The sequence below is a fragment of the Protopterus annectens genome, chromosome 11.part0 (genome assembly GCF_019279795.1).
Source record: "Protopterus annectens isolate FY-2018-M chromosome 11.part0, PAN1.0, whole genome shotgun sequence".
NCBI classification, from domain to species: Eukaryota; Metazoa; Chordata; order Ceratodontiformes; family Protopteridae; genus Protopterus; species Protopterus annectens.
The window spans coordinates 1309492488-1309514732 of record NC_056745.1 but is presented as its reverse complement, the minus strand read 5'-3'; the positions used below and the strand labels follow the sequence as shown (position 1 = coordinate 1309514732).

Genomic DNA, 22245 nt, shown 5'->3' with positions numbered 1-22245 from the left:
TGGCACTAGGTGGAACTGGGAGGAGCCAGAATGCCCTGCAACACAGCAGTGGCAAAGCCTGCTCTAGTTTTGGAGTATAAAGGTAGGTGGTACTGTTTAGTGAAGGTATGCACAGAACTCCAAGTGGCTGCCTCCAAAATATCTTTGGTAGGGACTCCTCTGACGAAGGCTGCAGAGGTAGCTGTGGCCCTTGTGGAGTGGGATCTGATGCCTGCAGGTAGAGATTTACTATGAAAGGAGTAACAAAACCGTATGCAGTGGCCTATCCATTTTGAAATTGTCTGTTTGGAAATTGGCTTCCCTTGAGCTCCTACAGCATAGGACACAAAGAGTTGTTCTGATTTCCTGAAATGCTTTGTTCTGTCCAAATAGTAACGTAGCTGTCTATGGATATCTAAGGAATGTAGCAGCCTTTCCCCTTTGTTTTGAGGATTGGGGTAAAGGGGAGGTAAGTATATGGCCTAATTTAAAGCTACCCTGGATACTACCTTAGGCATAAATGACGGGTTGGTTCGTAGGGAAACCCTGTCCTGATGGAAGATGAGAAAGGGCTGCACAGCCATGAGGGCTTGTAGTTCCGAGACCCTACGAGCTGAAGTAATGGCCAGAAGGAAAGCTGTTTTCCAGGACAAATATTGCAAATCTGTTGAGGCAGCTGGTTCAAAGGGAGGCAATGTTAATTTTTCTAGAATGTAATTAAGATCCCAGGCTGGTATTGGTTGTTTCCTTGGAGGTCTTATATTCTTAGCCCCTCTGAGGAACTGCATTAAGAGTGGGTGAGAGAATAAGGGTGGATCAGTGTTGTATTCTGCAGAAATGGCTGAGGCATGGATTTTGATGGAGGAAAATGAAAGTCCACTGTTCAACAGCTCAGCTACATACTGTAATATCGGAGGCAAATTCAGTTTTCTAGGATCCTGGCCCTTTTTCTCATTCCAAGCGCAAAACCGTTTCCATTTTGCGGAGTAAGCTTTTCTAGTAGATGGCCTTCTGGCCTCCAAAATGACATCCTGCATCTCCTTGGAGAGTAGGGTCTGTTGTGGTGTTAAGGAATTTTCCATGCAGCCAGATTGAGTGTTTTCAGCTGACTGTGAAGAGTTTTGTAGCTGTGCTGAGTCAGGAGAAGAGGCATTAGAGGTAGGGTCCAGGGAGGAGAATGTGTTAGGCTCCTCACGAGTGGGTACCAGTGTTGTCTTGGCCAGTCTGGAGCAATCAGTATCATCTTCGGTCTGTCTGCTCTTGCTTTCAAGAGCACTTTGGGCAGTAGAGGCAAAGGTGAAAAGGCGTAAACTGTCCGTGCTGCCCAACTGAAAGAAAAGGCGTCCACTCTCCAGGCCTTTGGATGAAATGTCCTTGAGCAGAATTTTGTCAATTGATGATTCCTGTGGGAGGCAAAGAGATCTATGTCTGGCCTTCCCCACTCTTGGATTATCTTTGTAAACACTTGAGGATGCAACTTCCATTCGTGCGGGTCTGTCATATTTCTGCTTAGATTGTCTGCCAGCGTGTTTTCCAAACCTGGCAGGTACTGTGCTTGAAGTTTGATTTGCCATTCCAGAGCCATGTTCCAAAGTGACATGGCCAGCCTGCACAGGGGGTATGAATGTGTTCCTCCTTGTCTGTTTATGTACCACATTACTGTGGTGTTGTCTGTTCTTATCAATAATTGTCCTGGATGCAGGAGGTCCTTGAAAGCTGTAATTGCATTTATCACTGCTAGCATTTCCTTTTGATTGATGTGAAGGTGCTTTTCCTTTTGGGACCATTTGCCCTGAATGCACCTGTCTGTCATGTGTGCCCCCCAGGCGTAGTCTGAGGCGTCTGTTGTGATGACTTGATTTGCTTGAGGCTTGCAGAATGGTAGACCTGTGTTTGTTTGGCATGCTTGGGCCCACCATAGAAATTCCTTTTGCAAACATGGAATTAGTGGTATTATTGTTTCCAAACTGTGGCTGTGTTGAGACCATAGGTTTTTTTAGGTACCATTGAAGTTTCCTCATATGCAACTTTGCACATGGGATTAGAAGAATGCAAGATGCCATGAAGCCCAGAGCCTGCAGGATTTTCCTTGCAGTTAGCCTGGTACAATTTGCTAGCATCTTGAAGTATTGAGTTAGTTGCCCCTGTTTTTCTGGCGTAAGATAGGCCATCTGGGTGTTTGTGTCCAAGTTGGCACCCAGGAAAATTATTTTCTGAGATGGTGTTCGCCTGGATTTCTCTTTGTTGACTGTGTATCCCAGAGAATTCAATAACCATGTTACATAAGCCAGATGTTCCAGAAGTATGTGTTTGCTGTCCGCTTGGATCAGACAATCATCCAAATAAGGGTAAATTTGTATCCCTTGAAGTCTGCAGTAGGCAATTACTGATGCCAGGCATTTCATGAATACTCTGGGCGCAGTAGATAAGCCAAAGGGCAATGCAGAGAATTGATAGTGGATTGAACCTGCAAGAAATCTGAGGTACCTTCTGCAGCTTTGTCTGATTGGGACATGCAGGTATGCCTCCTTGAGGTCCAATGTTACCAGCCAAGACTCCTTGCCCAGCATGGGAAGAAGCTGCTGTAAGGTGAGCATCTTGAATTTTGGTGCAGTAGAAATGTGTTTAGGATGGATAAGTCCAAAATGGGTCTCCAATCGGTTCCCTTCCTTGGTACCAGGAATAGTCTGGAATAAAAACCTTGACCTTGTTCGTGAGTAGGTACCTCTTGAATAGCTTTCATGTCCATGAGCTTTGAAATTTGTATTTGAGCCTCTGCCCTTTGATTGTGTGGCAGGTTTGGCATGCCTCTCATTTTGGAAGAGTGTGAAAATGAAATCTGTAGCCTCTGTTTATAATGTCCAGGATCCATTTGTCTTTGTGACAATATGCCAATTTTTGAAAAAATGCCAGCTTTCCTCCCAAGGGTGCTGCCACCTGAGCCTTGCTTGGCATGCAAAGGGAAAGTCATTGGGTTTGTTTCCTGTATTGTTGTGCACTGTCTTCGCCACCTCTTGGTGCTGGAGATTGCCATTGTCTGCCTCTATATGATCCTTGAGATTGTCCTCTGCCCCTTGTGCACCTGTATCTACCTCTTTGGGGCTTGTCCGTGGCTGGAAAGGACCAGTTTTTTGAAGGCCAATTTCTGCTAAAACGTGGTGGTTGTACCTGTAGAAAAGCTTTGACAGTTTGCATAGATTTAGCTTTTTCTTCCATTTTCCGTAGTATCTCCTCAGCATTAGTACCAAATAATACATCCTTTTGTAAAGGAGCATCTAGTAGTTTAGCTTTAACATGATCAGGCAAGGTTTGTTCCCTAAGCCAGGCATGTCTACGAATGACTGATCCTGTAAGCAGCTCTACTTGAGGCCTCTAGAGCATCACAGCCACATTGTAAGGTGCGTTTACCCACTTGTACTGCACTATGCATCATATCCTGCAACTCCTTCAAATCTGGTTGTTCAGGTTGTGACATTTTATTCCTTAATTGTGAGAACAGAAACTGTTGATATTTAAGCATATGGAACTGACAATTTAAGGCCCTCATGGCTAGGGTGGCCGAGGTATATACCTTTTTTCCCCACCTTTCTAAGGATCTAGACTCTTTCTCGGAAGGTAATGGATTCTTAGCAGTGGAGGCCTTCATTCCCTTGGGGCCTTGAGAAATGGTTTCAGGGTCAGCATTATGGCTTTTGTAAAGAAATTGGTGTGAGTTAGGAACTCTGTAGTACCTATCAGGCTTGACTGGGGCAGGAGGCAGGGAATCCGGATTAAGGCAAGCCTCCGAGTAAACATCATCAAGTATGTCCAAGACAGGAGGTATCGCCAGAGGTCTGTGCTGAGGTAGCAAAAGAAATTCCCTAAGCCTTTTCTTGGAATCTGAAAAATCTTGGCCTTCCCAATGGAAGTGTTCCTTCAAGGTATGCAAGGTTTCCCCGAAAGAAAAATCCTCTGGGGGGGGGGGGGATACAGAAGGAATGGACTTGCTCTGCATCAGAATCTTCAAAAGGGGAGTACGAGTGTTCCTCTTCATCAGAATGTTCTGAAATAATGGAGCCCTGGTCAGAAGAGGGAGAATCTTCCTCCACTCTAGGTCTCTTGTCCGGAGGGGGTTGGGAACCCCTGATAAGAGTAATTAAATCCTCACCATTTTGAGCATCTGCTTTTTAGGCATGGGACCTGGAGATGGGCCCTGTGCAACAGACCTCTTGGAATGCATGGCTGATTTAGACTTAGTAAAGGCCTTTATGGAAAAGGAAGATGAAGGTCTGAAGACACCATGGGTGGAAGTGGACCTGTCCACATTAAGAGGCTCAACACTCACAGTGGCTTCGGTAGCTGTAGTCAGGGTATGGGCCGAGGAACCTGCAGTCTCGGTTACAGAAGACACCGCCAGAGGAGTGTCGTCGGTAGTTAGGGGCTGCGTAGGCGCCTCGCTGAGAACCGGACCACGTGTAGCTGGTTTTGGCGTGGTGTCGGTGGAGACCGCGGACCTCACGTGTCGGTCTTTGTCCTTGCGTTTTTTGGACAAAACAGTAGTCGGAGTCTCCGACGACATTTTAGAATTAAAAGCTTTACCAAAAAAGTGCTGGGCGAACTCCGCCCGATGCTTAATAGTGCGTTTATTGAAAGTAGCACAAAAGCGACAGTCTGAGACGTCGTGGTCTGGGCCTAAACAAGGTATACGGAGAGAATGGAAATCCTTATGCGGTATTTGCTTCCCACGAGAAATACAATTGTTAACTTTGTCTGACATCGGTCTGAGGCAAGAAAAGTTTCCCCAACGGGGTACTTAGCTTTAAAGAAGACTTCAGTTTCCAAATTTTCGTAATTTCAGGAGCTGGCCGACCGGCACTTACGAACTGCTTCTGCTTTGGGCACCGCGCGGCAAAAAAGACTGAAGAAAACGGCGTCGGCTGTGTCTTATGTACCCCTGTCGCACTGACGTCAGAAAGCGACGACAACCGACGCCGGACCTAGACTTTGGAATTCGGCCGACCGAAGACCCGCCTGACGGCAGGAGAACCCATCTGTTATGACTGTAGCTGTATGCACGATGAACATCTGATGGGTCTTATTGTAACCCGAGTGATGGTCAGATGCGCCAACTAGAATTATTACTTTTGTGACTAATTCTTACATGGATGACCCAGATAAGTTTGCCATTTCTGCTTGTATTACTGTACTTCTGCTTATACTCAGTAGATGGGCATGTTTCCACGCTTTTTCAGTCATGGGTGGAAATTAGGTGGTAGGAGGAAGGACTCCATAACATCCAAGTGTTATACTATTTTGACTGAATTATACTATTTTGACTGAATTATAATGATACAGTATTTCTACTGAATGATAATGAATGCCTCTGCACTCCACACTAACATGTATTAGAACATGCTAATGCAAAACGTGTGTGTGTGTGTGTGTGTGTGTGTGTGTGTGTGTGTGTGTGTGTGTGTGTGTGTAGTAGGTATGTACCTCTGCAGCGTCATCACCACTTATGTACCTAGTGCAAAGAATACTGCCCCTGGAGCTAGGATGGGAGAGTTGGATGGGCTAATCAAGTAATGCACTGGATGGGCTAACCAGGTAATGCATATGATATACATCTGCAAACATCAGTAGTAATGTTTGCATTTTCTTTCCTTTGCAGGTTTGTCCACCTTCTGACACTGACTTGGCTTCATGAGCAGGAGAACGACAAGTGAGCGTGTGGGTATGTGGCCATTCCTACATTCACTGGGCTGCCAGCCATGCCTCCGTAACTGAAAACCAAAACAATTTGAGCTTCCCCACATCCAGTGTGAAGGTATACTGGATTGCAAGAAGAGGTATGCATTGGAGCGGAGTACTGCAGTTTTTGGAAGAGAAGTGGATCTATAATCTGTCATGACAGCATCACCGCAGAAGTTGTTCAACTGTTCAGAAGGGATGGTGTTCACCTAAGTGAGGAGGGCATTGCGTTGTTCTTGACTGACCTCCACAATGGTGTGAGCAGAGCTATGCAGGACTGGTAATATGCAGCTTGTGAGAAGAATGGAAAACACCCATAACCAAGTACGGACCAGTATGGTAAGTAAAACTCTATTATGAAATGTGTTGTGTAAAATATATTTTTATGAATTTGGCAAATAACTGTGGTAAGGAGCTGGTGAAGATGCTGAGAAAAAAAAACTGTTTCAGGAAAGTGCTAGCACATACAATCTAATATGTCAGTAACCATCCTGCAATACTTTTTTTTTATTCTGCTTTTATCAGGCATGTGTAGAGTTTAGATGACAGAAAGGGCTTAGTAATACAGAACTTGATCCCTTGGGACCAGTGCTGAATGGACACATGTAAAGAGAAATGGCACAGGTAAGGCAGACTGCTGACACTGAAGGAGGTCATGAGACTGTTAATGGTATCAGTGTCTGAGTGGGTAGCCAGCACAGGTATCAGACAGATCAGATGGCCTTGCCTGCCACTGAAGTCTCATGCCTTACTGGGTTCATTAGTGGAGTAGCGGTCCTTACCTTGCTTTTTTCTCTTTACATGTACCCATTCAGCAGTATGTTGGCTACACCAATAATGTGTATATTTACAATCATGTGTGTCTACATGGTAAAACAACTGCTTCAGAATGCTGTACACATGTACATATATCAGTTTTGTTAGGACTCAGGTTATGGAAATTATGATTTTTTCATATTTTGGTAAATAACTTTGCAAGGGAGCATGTCAGTGTGCCAAGTAATATCTCATTTTGAAGACAGTATTGACAGTCCTAACATGGTAAAATAATTGCGTCTGTATGTTGTACACATGTGCAGATATCAAAGTCTGTTACGGGACTTAGGTTATGGAAATTATGATTTGTTTCATATTTTGGTAAATAACTTTGCAAGGGAGCATCTGAATGTGCCAAGTAATACCTCATTTCGAAGACAGTATTGCTGGTTCCAACATGGTAAAAGAATTGTGCCTGTATGTTATACATATGTGCAGATATCAAAGTTTGTTTCGGACTTAGGTTATGGAAATTAAGATTTGTTTTTCATATTTTGGCAAATAACTTTGCAAGGGAGCATCTGAATGTGCTAAGTAATACCTAATTTTGAAGACAGTATTGATAGTTCCAACATGGTAAAAGAATGGTACATGTATGTTTGTACACGTGCAGATATCAAAGTTCGTTTTGGACTTAGGTTATGGAAATTATGATTTTTGTAATATTTTGGTAAATAACTTTGCAAGGGAGCATGTCAGTGTGCCAGGTAATACCTCATTTTGAAGACAGCGTTACTTCTTACAACATGGTAAAAGAACTGTCTGTGCACTGTACATATGTACAGATATCACAGTTTTAGTTTGTACGATTATGAAAAGTATACATTTACAATACTTATTATTATGCCCATATCTTTGCAACGGAGCATGGTGATGACACAAATGATGCATCATTTTGAAGTTGACATTCAGACGCACAACTTCTACACTGATATGTAGGCTCTGTCTGTTATAGGTGATGAGATATTATGCTTTATCAATTATGAGAAATATTATATTCTCATTTATGGAGATAGTCACATAAATATGATTGAGTATCACACAGTAATGGTTAAGGTATCATTTTAAAGCTGACATTCATACTAACAAATTGTATGGGTCTACGTGGTACATTGACCAAGATATTGCGTTTTGCTTTTCCAAAAAGGTAAAAAAATATGCACAACATCAACATTCCTTGCCAAATATTTAATAATGACTTTGATATGCACTATCAACATTTACACTGTTGGAAAGGTCAGTGTCTGCTGAACAACTTTCGCATTTACATTTTTAGTCTAGCTCTTATAGTTAAAGATTTATGAACATTTGTTTTCTGTATGGTATTAGAAATGGATTTTCTGAAGATGAGCTCAGGCTGCACTGTCGTTCCTATGGTGGAATTAAACAGGCAGCTTTTTCTGAGGTGCTCCGGAGTGAGTGAGTTAAACAATAAATAATTTCTGATATTGTTGTCAAGAGTCTCAATGTTCTTTTTAAGTTCAACTATTTTCTTTTCATTATGTTTAATTAAAACAGTAAGCACTTCACATCCTTGTTTGTTACAAAGTTCAAGCAACTCGCAATGTAATTCTGTTCCTTGTATAAGTTCTGTCGGATATTTCCAATTTCGGAGTCCTTTTGGCACTTGCTGTCTTCTAACACTCCTCTAAATAAGAGTTTTCAAGCTGTAACTTCTGTAGTTGAAATGCTTGGTCCTTAACTGCTCCAATGTGCTTGTCCAAACTGCCATGATTTACTTCACTTGCCGCTGCACTGAAAGAGCATTCTCTCCGCTCCAACCCAAGAATGTATAGAAAATGTTTCATTCTGTCTTTCCTCATTGGCCAGTGAAGTACTGGCTCTATCTTCCCCATGGAAACCAGGAAGTGAATTATCTGAACTCCTTATAACCCTCTCTGTGCTGGGGTTATTAAGTCAGATTCAGATGTCTGTGTGGAAAAAAACTGCTCCACTGTCACGATTAAACAGACGACACTGAAAACAAGCAAAGTTCTCTTCCATACTTTGTGTCAGCGCCTGAATAAGTGCTGACAGAGTCTCAATGCTTGCAGAAAGTACATGACAAACTGGAGTTCACTGTGAACGTTCCCACTCTTACTCATAACTTCCACCAGGAAAAGCACAAAATACACTGAAAAAATACAACACAGCGGACCATGAACTGCTGGTATTCTGAGGGATCAAACTGCATCTCTGGCATGAAAAGTGCAGGTAAAATGCTGCTCAAAAGTAAATCTGCATACCAAAGAACCTTAGGAAAAAGAAGTGGGCACTACAGATGTCACTAGAAAAGAAAATTAGGTGCAAGGCCATGCACTGCAGTGGCATCAAGTGGCAACCTTTTTACCATGCTCCCTAACCCATTAGATCATTCCTGACCAGAAAGACAAACTTAGAAATGATGCAGCTGCATCTGAAGGGAAGGTGTCTGGAAGCCATCTTAACCCTGGTCAATGAGCTAGCATTAGTTCAAGAGGAGATATGAATGCATTTATAGGCCAAATCTAGACCTAGGAAACATGTAGGGTTGCCACCTTTTCAAATGCCCAAAGTGGGACATTTTTGGTACAAACATCAGATTTTGCAAGCCGAAACCTACCCACAGCCTGTACAAATGACAGAACTTCACTTATTTGCCTAAATAAAAGCTTATTCTTGTAGCATTTTAGTTGCTTATTCTGTTTCTTATAACATTTAGGCGTTTCAGATACAGAATAACTTTTCTATGCAACTATTACATAAAACATAGGAAATCATTTTGTCCTAAAATCTCAGGACATTTACCATTTTTAAAATTTTTTTTGCAGGACACAACTACCCAAAGAGGGACTGGCCCTCACAAAGTGGGACAGGTGGTAGCCCTAGAAACATGGGAGTCAAAGACTCCACTATGCAAAACATGACTGACTAGCTGCGTGCTCAGCAGAAGGTAGACTGGCACCAAACTTACGTGCTATCTGCAAAATATAGTGCCACAGTGGTATTTTTGTCCTTTCCTCCATTTACAAATGGGCAGGAATTCAAAGTCTAGCTAGAAATTTAATTAGGACTACTATGCCCTTTGGGATTGCACACAGAGAAACAGTCAGGCTTCTGCCAAGTTCTAATCTGCCACTTCTGTAGCACGTGTTTCTCTGAATCTTGCCTACAATCTCAAAAGTAACCCTTCTTTCTGTCCCTACAATGCCCATCCACAAAGTAGGCTGTAAGCACCTCATTACATCTCTTCTGCATAACCCAGTTGAAGCTCTAACACTTTCTGGGGGCCACTTATTATTTGTTTACTTCTTAGTTATGCAAGGTTGCTGGGCTGAAAACCCTTTTTAACAATGACCTCAGCCAGACAAGCAAGGCATACAAAGATAAGAGACTTATTCAATACTCAACCTGTCAGTTTATAAGACATAGCATTAAGTTTAATGCACAAGCAATACATCTGTAAGAATAAATGTGCATCAGAGTAAAAACAGATTAAGGAGAGAGAGAATTACACATTATACATAAATTATTTTTATTTATTTTATTTTACATTTGTTGACCGGGCTAGTCTAGCTGGATACATATCCTTTTTCAGTAGAGGCCCGGGGAGAAAAGCTCCAAACAAAAAGAAAAAAACACAATACATTTAAATGTGAATAGTAAATAGCATAACATAGAGACAAATAGATAAAGAAAACAGTGCGCTTACATATTGGTTAAATAACAATCACAGAATTGTATAGATAATCTTGAACATTGTGGAGCCGAGAGGTTAAGTTAGTAAACATTATTCGATAATACAAACAAAATTCGATAATACATTGGTTAGTACATATGATATGAATATTTCTTTTTTTATTTTAACATACACAGGACAAGAAAACAAATGGAGGCCATGTTAAACTTATTTGTGGATGGCTAGTGATTACACAACAGCATAACACTTGAATGTTTAATTTCGGACAACAAAAGTGGAAATTTACCAACAAGTCACATCAGAATAATACCTTATTGTTGTTATTTATTTTACATTTGTTAACTGGGATAGTCCGTCTGGATGCATGTCCATTTTCAGCAGAGGCCCAGGGAGAAAAGCTCCAATACCTGAACTGAATAAGCAGCAAAAAGCACCTGGGGAGTAAGGGGCAAAGTGCTAGCCTAGTGAAGTGATGCCACAACATAACAATGTAAGGAAGGTGCACTTGTCCTATGAGCTCAAGACAAAAGACATAAAACTTCCTATAAAGGAGATTCCAGTTGAACACCCAAAGCAAAGGGGATGCTTTTAAAGTTGAGCAAACTGTACCATCCACCAGAATTATTTTCTAGGCCATAGAGCTCACATGCACAGCAGCATTAGATACTTCATATTTTCAGAACTGAAAAACTTACACAGTATTAGAAAGACCCATGCCTCTGTATATAAAAATCTGATTATTTATTTATCCCATAAAAGTGTCCTTAAAAAATCACATGGAAGCAAAATATTTGATCCTCACCTACCTTTAAGAAGTTCAACAGCAGACTCTGGTGACAACATGAAGGTATCTAAGGATCTTGCAATCTCCAAAAGGCCCTGAAAATGTTGTGCCATGTGATCTCGACAAACAAAGCAAATGTTATGAATAGCTTTTGCTGCCGCTGAAGCTAGATTCTTCTCCCGGAGACCCTTCATTAAGTAATTCAACACAAGATCTAATTAAAAATAAATAAATAAATAAAAACTGAGGGGGGAAAAAACTCTACAGAAACGTCTGACTGAATAAAATAAAACTACCAAGCTGCAAAAGGCAGTTCATTTTCACCTCAACCTACATCTCTGATACACATCTAAGAACACTTTTCATAGGAGAGTTTGACTACAAGTAGTGTTACAAAGGTCGATCAGCAAAACAGTGCAATAACACAATGTACATCTCTAGTAGTATGCAACACAAAGCGTATTAACATGGTACTTGTATAACTGTTATGTATGATATCAGATAAAATACTTTCTCAAATGAAATGGCATGCAATACACTGACAAAGAGGCTTCCTTGGTTGCTTAACATGTAAAAGAATCCTTAAGATTTACCTGTATATAATAAATGCAAGGCAATAAAAGGGAGCTTTATTTTTAAAAGTGGCCTAACCTCTACTTTTGGTAATGGTGCTACAGTGTGCAGATATGCCTCCTGACCACTCTGACAATATTAAGGAGCTATTACAAAAATACAGTTTAAGTAACCTTTTTGCCAATGTGAGTAGATGAGAAGCTGAAAAAACATATAACAAGAAGTGGCAAAAAAATTAAGAGTAAGCAAAATAAGCAACATGAAGTTTCACATCTGCTAATTCCTATCCAGCGGAATTCAATACAGCAAAAGATGAATGTGCACCAGAGAATTGTGAAATTTAGTATATAAACGAGGACACAAACAATGGAAAATCTCTAAGCAGAATTCAAAGATGCTTTCTGAACTGAGATGACTTGTGTACACACAAAACATGCAGACTATATGAGCGGAAGCTAAAGATCAACTAAAGATAGTGGCGGTAATGAATTTGTACACAGATGCTACTGAAAAATCACAAAAAGAAAAATGTATAAACGAAGATAAAGTCGCATTGTCAGAACAGGAAATACTAAAAGTGAAACAAACAGATAAGATAATGCCTACACAGAAAAAAAAAACATACTGGAACATTCAGGGGGAAAAAGGAAGGTCAGGACTGCTTGTCTTATGTTTATCAAAAATGGCAGACTGGACTGGTCTACACATTGTTCAGATAAGGGTTAAGAAGACTCACAAAACAACCTGTAGCAGCCACCATGAAGAACAAGTATTAATGTGCAAAGATGGACAAAAATAAGGGTTTTGCCAATTGCCTATTCAAGCATGAGGAAAGACACAGAATAGTTTTTAGATGCAATGAGAGTCTGTATTTATTTTACTTATTTATTTAACATTTATTTTACCAGGATAAGTCCAACTGGACATCATGTGTCCTTTTTCAGTGGAGTGCTGGGGAGAAAAGCTCCAAAGAAATAACAGTGTACATACGTGCTTTAGATAACAATAAAACTGGCATATAAGAAAAGCAATGAAGTACAAAAAACAATTATGTAGAACAATAAGATACTCAGGAGTAGTACCATTATTTACAATATATACATAAAGTACATTTCAGGTGAGAGTATAATGAATACATTAAAGGCTTCAATGGGTCACTTACATGTGGAAAAGTGGGTCTTCAAGGGGGGGACTTTGCAGTTGCAGAGAGTGTTATTATTGAGGTGTAATTTAAGAAGGCCTTTGAAGGTGCCTGCGTGACTTTGTAGCCTGAGTTCAGGTGGGAGGGTGTTCCATGCTTTGGCAACATCATGGGAGAATAAGGCCTCCCCAGAACTGTTATTGCATGGATTAACTTCAATCAGGTTTTTGATACGTGAACGTAGCTTTCCCTTTTAGAGTTGTGAAAGTTTAGCATGTCGGCAAGGGCAGGGCACTTCCCCAGATGGAAGAAAATATGATAGGCTATGATCAGTTGGTGGTAGCGTAGGAGGTTTGGAAATTCTAACCAGTGCAGCTTAGTTAGGGATAGGCAATGGTAGGAATGTGATCTATTATTGGCAGCGAACCTAGCTATTTTACTGTAGCATGTAGAGAGTTTGTTCAGGTTGGTTTTGTTAATATTGGTGAGAACTTCAGAGGCGTAAAGTAGTGCTGATAAGAGATGACTTCTGGCTATTGTAAAATGCAAAAGTTCAAATTTAGACTGCTTCACCAAAATGAACTTCAGAATTCTTTTCCAGACTGCTTTAGGACATTTAATGAGATACAGGAGGCTGTTACAAAGATTTGACCACATAACTTAAAAGAGAGGAAAGGCCATTACTCTATTACCCTTGCAACTAAAGTTGGCATACGTGTCATGTCTACACATCATCCTTCTGATTGTGTTCTGGTAGAAGCCTGAAACTGAACATGGGACAATATCCCCCCACTCCAATCTATGTTATACAATACCTCCTAAAATTATGGAAAAGCTGTCCCTCGGAAAACATATGTCAGTAATTAATTTTCTTAAAATCAAAGGTAAACAAATCATACAGGAGTTTAAATTTTATAGATTTTTCTAAGAATGAATATTCCAAAAATCTGTACAAATTAGCAAAGAATTACACAGCATTAATTTTTAATCTATACTAAAAGTACTCTAATGAAATATATAAAGAAGGACAAGCTGTCATCAGACAAAACTTGCAGTTAATATCATTGGCTATAAAATAAATGAAAGAGGAATTTATGTTGTTATTCATGTGTGCAGTTAACACAGAAAAAGGCAATGTGGAAAACATGTAAGATCTGAATGACTGGGCTCTGACATTAATTAGTAAACGTGTCAGTGGGGTGGGGGGGTAGAAATCCTTTCTCTTTTGGTGTTCTGGAACTGGTTCCACTGAAACATGGAAGCACAAAATCTGAATCTGAAAAAGGGCCTCTGTCCCTTGGTTTGGTGGAATATCTGGATAGCCTGAGAACTTTAATGGCTCTTTGAAAGTGAGTTTGCAGCCATTTGAAATAATGCTTAGAACCCACCTGTCTGAAGTGAAAAGGAACAATTCTCCTTTAACAGGGACTGCCTTACTCCAAGTCTTCGGGGGGGGGGGGTGCAAAGAGAGTGAGGATGACAAATCATTGTTGCTCTCTACTAAGGCCCTGTGGCCTGGAAGTCCCCTGCCTGGTCCACTGCTTTGGTCTTTGTAATTGCTGTTGACTCTGAATCCTTTCCCTCTGGGGTTTCCTGTCCCTGTTTTTTGGATTGTGAGGGAAAGGAACAAAGTTTAGTGGGATAGTTCCTACTAAACCTAGGTGGCTGAACTTGAAGGAAGACTTTCACAGTTTGCATGGATTTAGCTTTGTCTTCCATCTTTTTAAGTACAGTCTCAGCTTTAGGCCCAAAGAGGAAGTCCTTATCCAGAGGGGTATCCAAAAGGTTTGACTTGACATGCTCAGGGAGAGACTGTTTCCTTAGCCACGCATGTCTTCTATTAACAGAACCAGTGGCTGCAGCCTGGTTGAAAGCCTCCATAGCATCACAGCCACATGGTAAGGAATGCCTAGCTACTTGACAGCTAGAGTGACAAAGGTCTAAATTCCTTGAAAAGGTTCTTGTCCTCAAGGGTAGTAATTTTTTGCATAAGCTGATCAGATCCAGAATGGTCTGCTGGTATTTTAGCATGTGTAAATGGCAGTTAAGGGTCCTCATAGCTAAGGTGGCAGAGGTGATAAATTTGGCAAAAAAAGTTTACAACATACCTGCTCTTTATCAGTTCGTAAAGGGTATTTAGAGGAACTGGCTCTAGCTCCTTTGGGTCCTGGGATGATGACCTCTGGATCAACAAAAGGGTTCTTAAAAATATGTTTACGAGAGTCCAGTACTCTACAAAACCTGCCTAGGATTTGAGGGGCTGGAGGAAGAGAATCAGGATTCAAAGAGGAATCCATCAAAACATTTTCTACAACCTCTAAAACTGGAGGAATGTCAAGAGGCTTGTTCTCCGACAGGTCAAGGAATTCCCTAATCCTCTTTTTGGACTGTGGGTAATCCTGGGCTTCCCAATTGAAATATTCCCTCATGGTATGAACAGTTTCTCCAAAAGTAAGGTCCTCAGGAGGGGAGAAGCAAAAGCCAGATTTTCTTCAGAAGCCGAATCCTCCAAGAAGACTGGGAGAGTCCTTCATCAAAAACAAACTCCTCCTGGTCAGAATCCTTAAGAGATTCAAAACCATCAAAAATACTCTATGGGTAGGATCCCTTTTCCCTGGGAAAGACTCAATAGGAGCTGTCTAAATCTGACCAGAGAGATTAGGTCTTCAGCTAACCTAACCAAATCCTGTTAATATCCCCATGTGTGGGCATGGGGTAGCTTTGGCCTTAGACCAAGGGACATCCGCAACTCTGACACCAGTCTCTCTGCAAGAAAAAGCAACCAGTGTAGGCTGATGCTGCAAAGCAGCGTCACTGGTTAGAGTGTGCTCGTTGGAAGCCAGTAACTGCTGAGCAGCCCTGGACCTGACCAACGAGCCAAATGCTAAGGCCTGTGCAGAAGATGAGGGACCTGACAGCATGTCAGACTCTGAATGGGTCTCGACAGAGTCCTGCACGATCACCTCAGCTACAGGAGGAGGCTGCGAAAGTGCCTCACCTTCTTCAGATATCACAAACCTTGGAGGACAAGCTGACAGAGAATGAGTGTCATCCGAGACTCTAAGCTTGGGTCTCTTTTTTTATCCCTCTTTTTTGTATGAAGAGTTTCATTAAAGCAAAAAGTCTTGGAAAATGTGACATGGGTTCAAATGGAAGTGAGAAGAAATCACTATAAAACAGCAATCTGCCAAATGTAAGAAAAGTTGTATATGCACATTCAAGGAAAGTGTCATGTATAAATAGTTGGGAACAATATATATATATATTTTTTTTTTTTTTTTAACATAATGGCTAGTCTTTCTATACTGTTTTGACCTTACAGGTACAGACATAAAGAAAAGATTATTGAATTATATTAAATTAAGAGTGTAAACAGCAATGTTGCAGGGCACATCTTTGGAACGAACTGCGCATATTAAATTGACAAAGAAAGGATTTCAGGAAGGATTTTTCATCAGAATATCAGGGACAAAGGAAAATGGAAGCAATAATACTGATAGCTAGAGGGGCTCCAATAGTGAGAGAACACTGAAAAAAGATAATAATGGCCAACTTGTGGTAATATGTGGCTACTGGGATTGGGGGGGGGGGGGTTATGCTGGCATGTATTTGCATTCCAACAAAAACTATTATGAAGCTTCAGAAAAAGCCAGAAGAAATAATCAGCTTTTCAAAAGGGAATATTACAGTTGGGGACTGGAACTTGACTTCCAATATTGGAGACATATTGGGGGGACATAGAAGAGAAAATATAACAAAAGAGGATATATTACTGAAGACATCAATGAAAATACTTGGTATGGAAGATATGAAATTCAATAGTAGAAAATGACAGAATTTACATCTTATTCCACAAAGTACAATAACGGAGCTGGACTGGACAGAATTTATATTTCACAGGAGCACGTGCATTAAGATGAAAACCGACACACATCAAATAATTGTTTCAGATTATGCACCAATAAAAACTAAGATAAAATGCAGGCTAATGAAGTAAAAATGAGACACTGACACCTACCTAGTAAAAGGAGAGGAATTCAAAAGAATGGGTAGTGGAAATTATTCAAGAGTTAATAACGAAGACAGAAATTTTTTCAGAAGGGAAAAAATGAAAATGTTTTATTTCTTCCCTATTCTTGTACTCCAGAGAAATATAGTCTGACAACAGTTAAAAGTATTACAGAATAAGGGCAATCTCAAAGAATTGCATGAGGAGCAACTACAGAGTGCTAAAGAGAAAAGTGAAGTATTGGACAACTTAAAAGTATATTGTGTACTCAGACAAAAGATTTAATTAACTCCACACAGTAATCACTTTTGTCAAAGACGAAATGCAGAAGACTTCACTAGACTGTATTTGGCTAATTATGCATGATTTTATAAAGACTGATGTTAAGCAACTTTTTTTGATAACTCCAGAGCACAAAACAAGCAGTTATGTAGTCACCATAATGTTCGATGTATGTAGTCCATCTCGCCGCCGAACCTCGGCTCCGACTTGGCCATACTCTAACTCAAAGTCTTCAATTGGCTCGTGGCTAAGAGGTATCCCATCATGCAACCGTCCCATTCCCCAGATCGTGTTTGCTGCAAGCGCGCACACACATACTGAGAACAACCCCCCCAAACAAAAGGACCACTAACACCTAGAGACTATACCTCCATGTCCTCAAGGAGGGGGTTAGTAGGAATGTAAGATGGACTACATACATCGAGCATTATGGTGAGTACATAACTTCTTGATGTCATGCAGTCCAATCTCGCCTTCATTCTTACCCCTGGGACAGCGTCCCTAGCACCTTGAACTTGGGTGGCTCAGTGAAAAATACTCTTGAGCACTGTGGAACCAAAGTAAGATCTGCCTCTAAAGACCAGATCTAATAAGTATGAGGCGAAGCCCATGTTGCTGCAGCACAAATATCATCCATAGACATCCTAGCCTGAGATGCAGTGGAGGTAGCCACAGATCGTGTAGAATGAGCCTTCACGTTAAAGGGTAATTCTTTGCCATTGGAACCATAAATAAATTAGATGCAATTGGAGATCCAGTGAGACAAGGTTACTTTAGAGACAGGAACCCCAAGTCTAGTGTCTGAAAACGAGACAAACAGTTGATCTGATTTCCTGAAATCTTTTGTCCTAAGTAAATAGAAACGTAATTGTCTATGAACGTCTAGCTGATGAAACTTAAATTCTGCCTTGTTAGAAAATTCAGGAAAAAACACAGGCAACTCAATGGATTGGTTGATATTGACAACAGAAGCAACCTTTGGAATAAAAGAAGGACTGGTTATTAAGGTGACTCTGTCTTTGTGAAACACCAAATAAGGTGGCTTAATCGATAAAGCTTGGAGCTCAGAGACCCGTCTAACTGAAGTTACGGCTACCAAAAATACTGTCTTCCATGACAAGAATTTTAGGTCACACATAGCTGCGGCATCAAAGGGAACCGAGGTGGGCTTCTGTAAAACAAAATTGAGCTCCCATGGCATTATTGGATCAAAGACTGGAGGTTGGAGTAATATTGTCCCTTTCAGAAAGGCCCTACAAAGTCTATGAGCCATAAGGTTGGGCTCATTAGCAATGTGAAAGGTAGAAATCGCTGCCAATTGCACTTTAATGGTAGCTGCAGCTGATCCCTGACTGAACAGTTGAGAAAGAAATTCTAATATTGCCGAAATAGGAGCTGTATAACGATCAATATGTCTTTCACGGGCCCAAATGGAGAAGCTCTTCCACTTACTGCAATAAATCTTCCTGGTAGAAGGCTTGTGGGAAGAAGACAAAATGTGGACCACTTCCGGGGAAAAATCATGAAGCCTGACCAGGGACGGAATTGGAGCAGCCAAGCTGTCAACTTGAGGGTCTGGATGGAGGGATGGAACTGTCCTGACATATGAGTCAGCAGATCTGGATCTGGATCCAGAATCCAGGTTTCGTCCACTACATAGGGTTGAAGGAAGGGAAACCAAATCTGACGAGGCCAGTGTGGGGCAATCAGGATAATTTTGCTTCTCAAAGACTGTGCTTTCTGAATGACCTTTGATATCAGAGGAAAACGGTGGAAAGGCATAGAGAAGACTGGAGGGCCAATCATGAACCAGAGCGCCCCTGGGTGTCTCACCCCCTGGGGGGATAAAAGTGAAGTAGCTGCTGCATTTGGCATTGAGAGGGCTGGCAAACAGATCGCAGCAAGGCTGACCCCATCCGCGGAATATCTCTTCAGCAACATACATGTTCAGGGACCACTCGTGAGGCATTAGGTTAGCTCTGCTCAGCCTGTCGGCAATCACGTTGGACTTCCCCGGTATATGCACTGCAACTAGAAAGCATAGGGAAGACACTGCCCACTGCCAAACTCTAAGTGCCTCTCTGCAAAGGGGGTATGATTTGGTTCCTCCCTGCTTGTTCAGATACCATACCACTGACATGTTGTTTGAGTGGATTGCAATTGTCCCTAGAGGGAGAAAGCAATGAAGTGCTTGCAATGCTAATAGCACTGCTCTCATTTCCAAGACATTGATATGCAAATGGGTCTTGTGATCCTGCCACGTGTCTTGGACTGTCCTGCCGAGATAATGCCCCCCACCTGATCTGGGAGGCATCCATGGTCACTGTGGCAACTGGAGAAGATGGTACAAAAGGCTTGCCCACATTGAGATTGCTGGCCTGAAACCACCAGTGTAGACCCTGTTTGCACGTATCCATAATCAGAACAGAATTGGAGAGTGGAAGATACTGTAGTGACCATTGGGTAAAAAGCAGCCACTGAAGAACCTTCATTTGTAGTCTGGCAAGGGGAACTAGCATGATCGTGGCAGCCATGGTCCCTAATAACTTGAGGACCACTTTTGCCTTGACCTTCCTCAATGGTAGTAAGGCGTAGACCTGCTGTTGCAGAACCTGAATTCTCTCTTCTGGTAAGAAGGCCCTCATGAGCACCGTATCTAGTTCGGAGCCAATAAAAGTGAAACGCGAGGGCAACAAGGCAGATTTTTCCCAATTTAGAGTAATTCCTTACCTTTGGCACAGTGTAATGGTGGCATCCCTGGTCTGTAACAGTAGATGCCTGGTGGTGGCAGAAAGGAGCCAGTCATCCAGGTACGGAAACACCTGGAATCCCTGACGTCTCAAGTGAGCCGTTACCACTGCCATGCATTTGGTGAACACCTTGGGGGCTGGGGTGAGACCAAAGGGCAGGGTGCGAAACTGAAAATGACTGGCTCCCAGACAGAAGCATAGATGACTTCTCAATGCCCTGTCCATCTTGATATGGTAGTAAGCATCTTTGAGGTCGATGGACCACATCCACACATCTTTCCCTAACAGAGGGGGTATTGACTGCAAGGTGACCATGCGGAACTTGGACTTTTGTACATGTAGGTTCAATCGGCTGAGATCCAAGATGCGTCTCAGGTCCCCTGTTCTTTTCGGCACCAAAAAGAATCTGGAGTAAGTCCCTAATCCTACTTGGTCTGCGGGGACAGGCTGGATAGCTCTCTTTGAAAGCAACTGTTCTATTTCTAAAGTTGCAGAATCCCTTTGACCGGGTGGAATGTCTGGAATTCTCTTGGTTGGTGGGGTAGGAGAAGAGAAGGGAATATGATAACCTTTGGCAATTATCTTTAAACCCCACTCGTCTTGGGTGATGTCTTGCCAGGCTTCTGGGAATAAAGAAATGGGACCCCCGACCAGCTCCAGAGATGCACAGTCAGGCCTCCTTTCAGGAGCGCTGGTAGGGAGAATCGCAAAATGAATCATGGTCCCCTTGGTTACGTGGGCCTCCTCTGGCTCTAGGGCGGCATCTACCTGAATTTCCACCCCCTCCCCTGCCTCAGGACGGGGAATCACTTTGTGTGTCCTGAAAAAACCTCTGCGACTTCCTGAACCACATTTTCCCACCCTTCTGGCCCTTGGGGTAAGGTCTAGAAGGCAAGGAAAAATGGACTCCCACGGCAGACAGGGTTTTTACTTCCTACTCGCACCTAGTGAGTGTGTCCTTCACCTTGGTTCCGAAGAACGATGAACCGTCAAATGGGGCATTGGTGAACGGAGACTATAAGGCCTCCGTGAAGTTACACAGGTGCATCCAGGAGTGTCTCCTAAGAGCGACTCCGGAACCCGCTGCCCTGCTCGCTCCGTCGGCTGCATATGAGATCAGTCTCATGGAGGAGTTGGTAAGGGAATTTATGGTAGTCATCTGTGCATTGACCTTCTGTGCCACGGCATCAGAAATGTTACCCTGTATAGAATCTTCTAGCTCTTTTAGGAGATCTCCCTGGAGCCTTGCAAAATGTGTCAAGTAGTTCAGCGAATGCAGAGTAAAGGCCGCTGAAGTAAACACACGTTTCCCATACCTGTCCATGGCCCGGGGCTCCTTGTTAGGCGGATGGATGGTAGAAGTTTCAGCAAATTCCTTTTTGGTGGCTGCTGCCACCACCATGGCATCTACTGGAATGCCTTTTGTCAGATACTTCTTGTCTGTGGGAACGAGCAAAAACTTATTGGGTCTCCTATGGACCGGTTCCACAGTATCAGTAGTTTCCCACACCTTTCGACAGACAAGATCTAGTAGCTCATCGAAAGGGGGAGACACCCAAGAGGCAGAAGTTTGAGACCCGAAAGCCTTCAGGAACACCGACTCCTCATCAGAAGGGGATTTGGAGGGCCAGCCGCCTCGCTGTTTCAAGATCTCCAGAATATCTGAAAAAGAGAGATCCTTCAGAAGACGACCTGGGGGACCCCTCTGACTCCTCGAGGTCGGTGTCTGACATGAGGGACTCATCTGGGGAGTCTACGTGTTTCCTCTTATACAATCTCTTTCTGGCAGGCTCCTCAGGCAAAAACTCTGGAGACGTCAGAAAGGTGGGGACCACTCATGGAGGTATTCTGAGGCCTTGAGTCTCCGCTGTCCATGGATAGAGGGTGATCTGAAACTGACACCAGTGCCAGAGGGGGCAGAGCGTCGGTGCCATAGGATGCAGCTGACGACCTGGCCAGCACGCTCCTTATAACCACGAAGGTTGATCCCCACCCCGGCTCTGAAGGTTGACTAACCATAGGGGATACGGTAGTAGCCCTCGGCGCCGAGGAGATGAGATCCGAAGCAGATGTCGGGTCCAAGCTCACCCGAGCCGAAGCACCAAGAGGAAGGCTCGAAACTGATGAAGATCGATCCGAGCCCTCTCCCTCTGGTCCAACCGGGGGAACTGTGGACCCTCGACCCGTGGATGGACCCGACTGTGTCGGAGCGGAAATCGGAACCGAGAGGCCAGGTGAAGCTACTGGAACCGACGTAATGGCACCCGACAGAACAGACAACTTTGCCTCCAAGGGCCGAGAAAGGCTTGGAGGAGGAACAACAAATGAAGGGGCCATGGTCTCCGGAGCCGACTGGGTCGGAGCCGAAATCAATTTGGCCAGCACCGATGACTGAAGCAGTTTCTTCAACACTCTATCAACGTCCTCATCGGAAAGGGACCTCGAGGAGCTGGGGGATATAGTTGGAGATCTGGATCTCCCTACAGAGGGAGACTGATGTGA

General features: G+C 42.6%; 1 protein-coding gene across 1 annotated transcript in view; it reads right to left on the bottom strand.

Moving 5' to 3' along the window:
• TNPO3 (transportin 3) overlaps positions 1–22245 on the bottom strand; it is a 2808908-nt gene that overhangs the window by 1649668 nt on the left and 1136995 nt on the right. The window contains exon 11 of the mRNA XM_044088630.1: positions 11011–11202. Within this exon, the coding sequence (XP_043944565.1) occupies positions 11011–11202 (192 nt within the window). The remainder of the gene's footprint in view (positions 1–11010; positions 11203–22245) is intronic.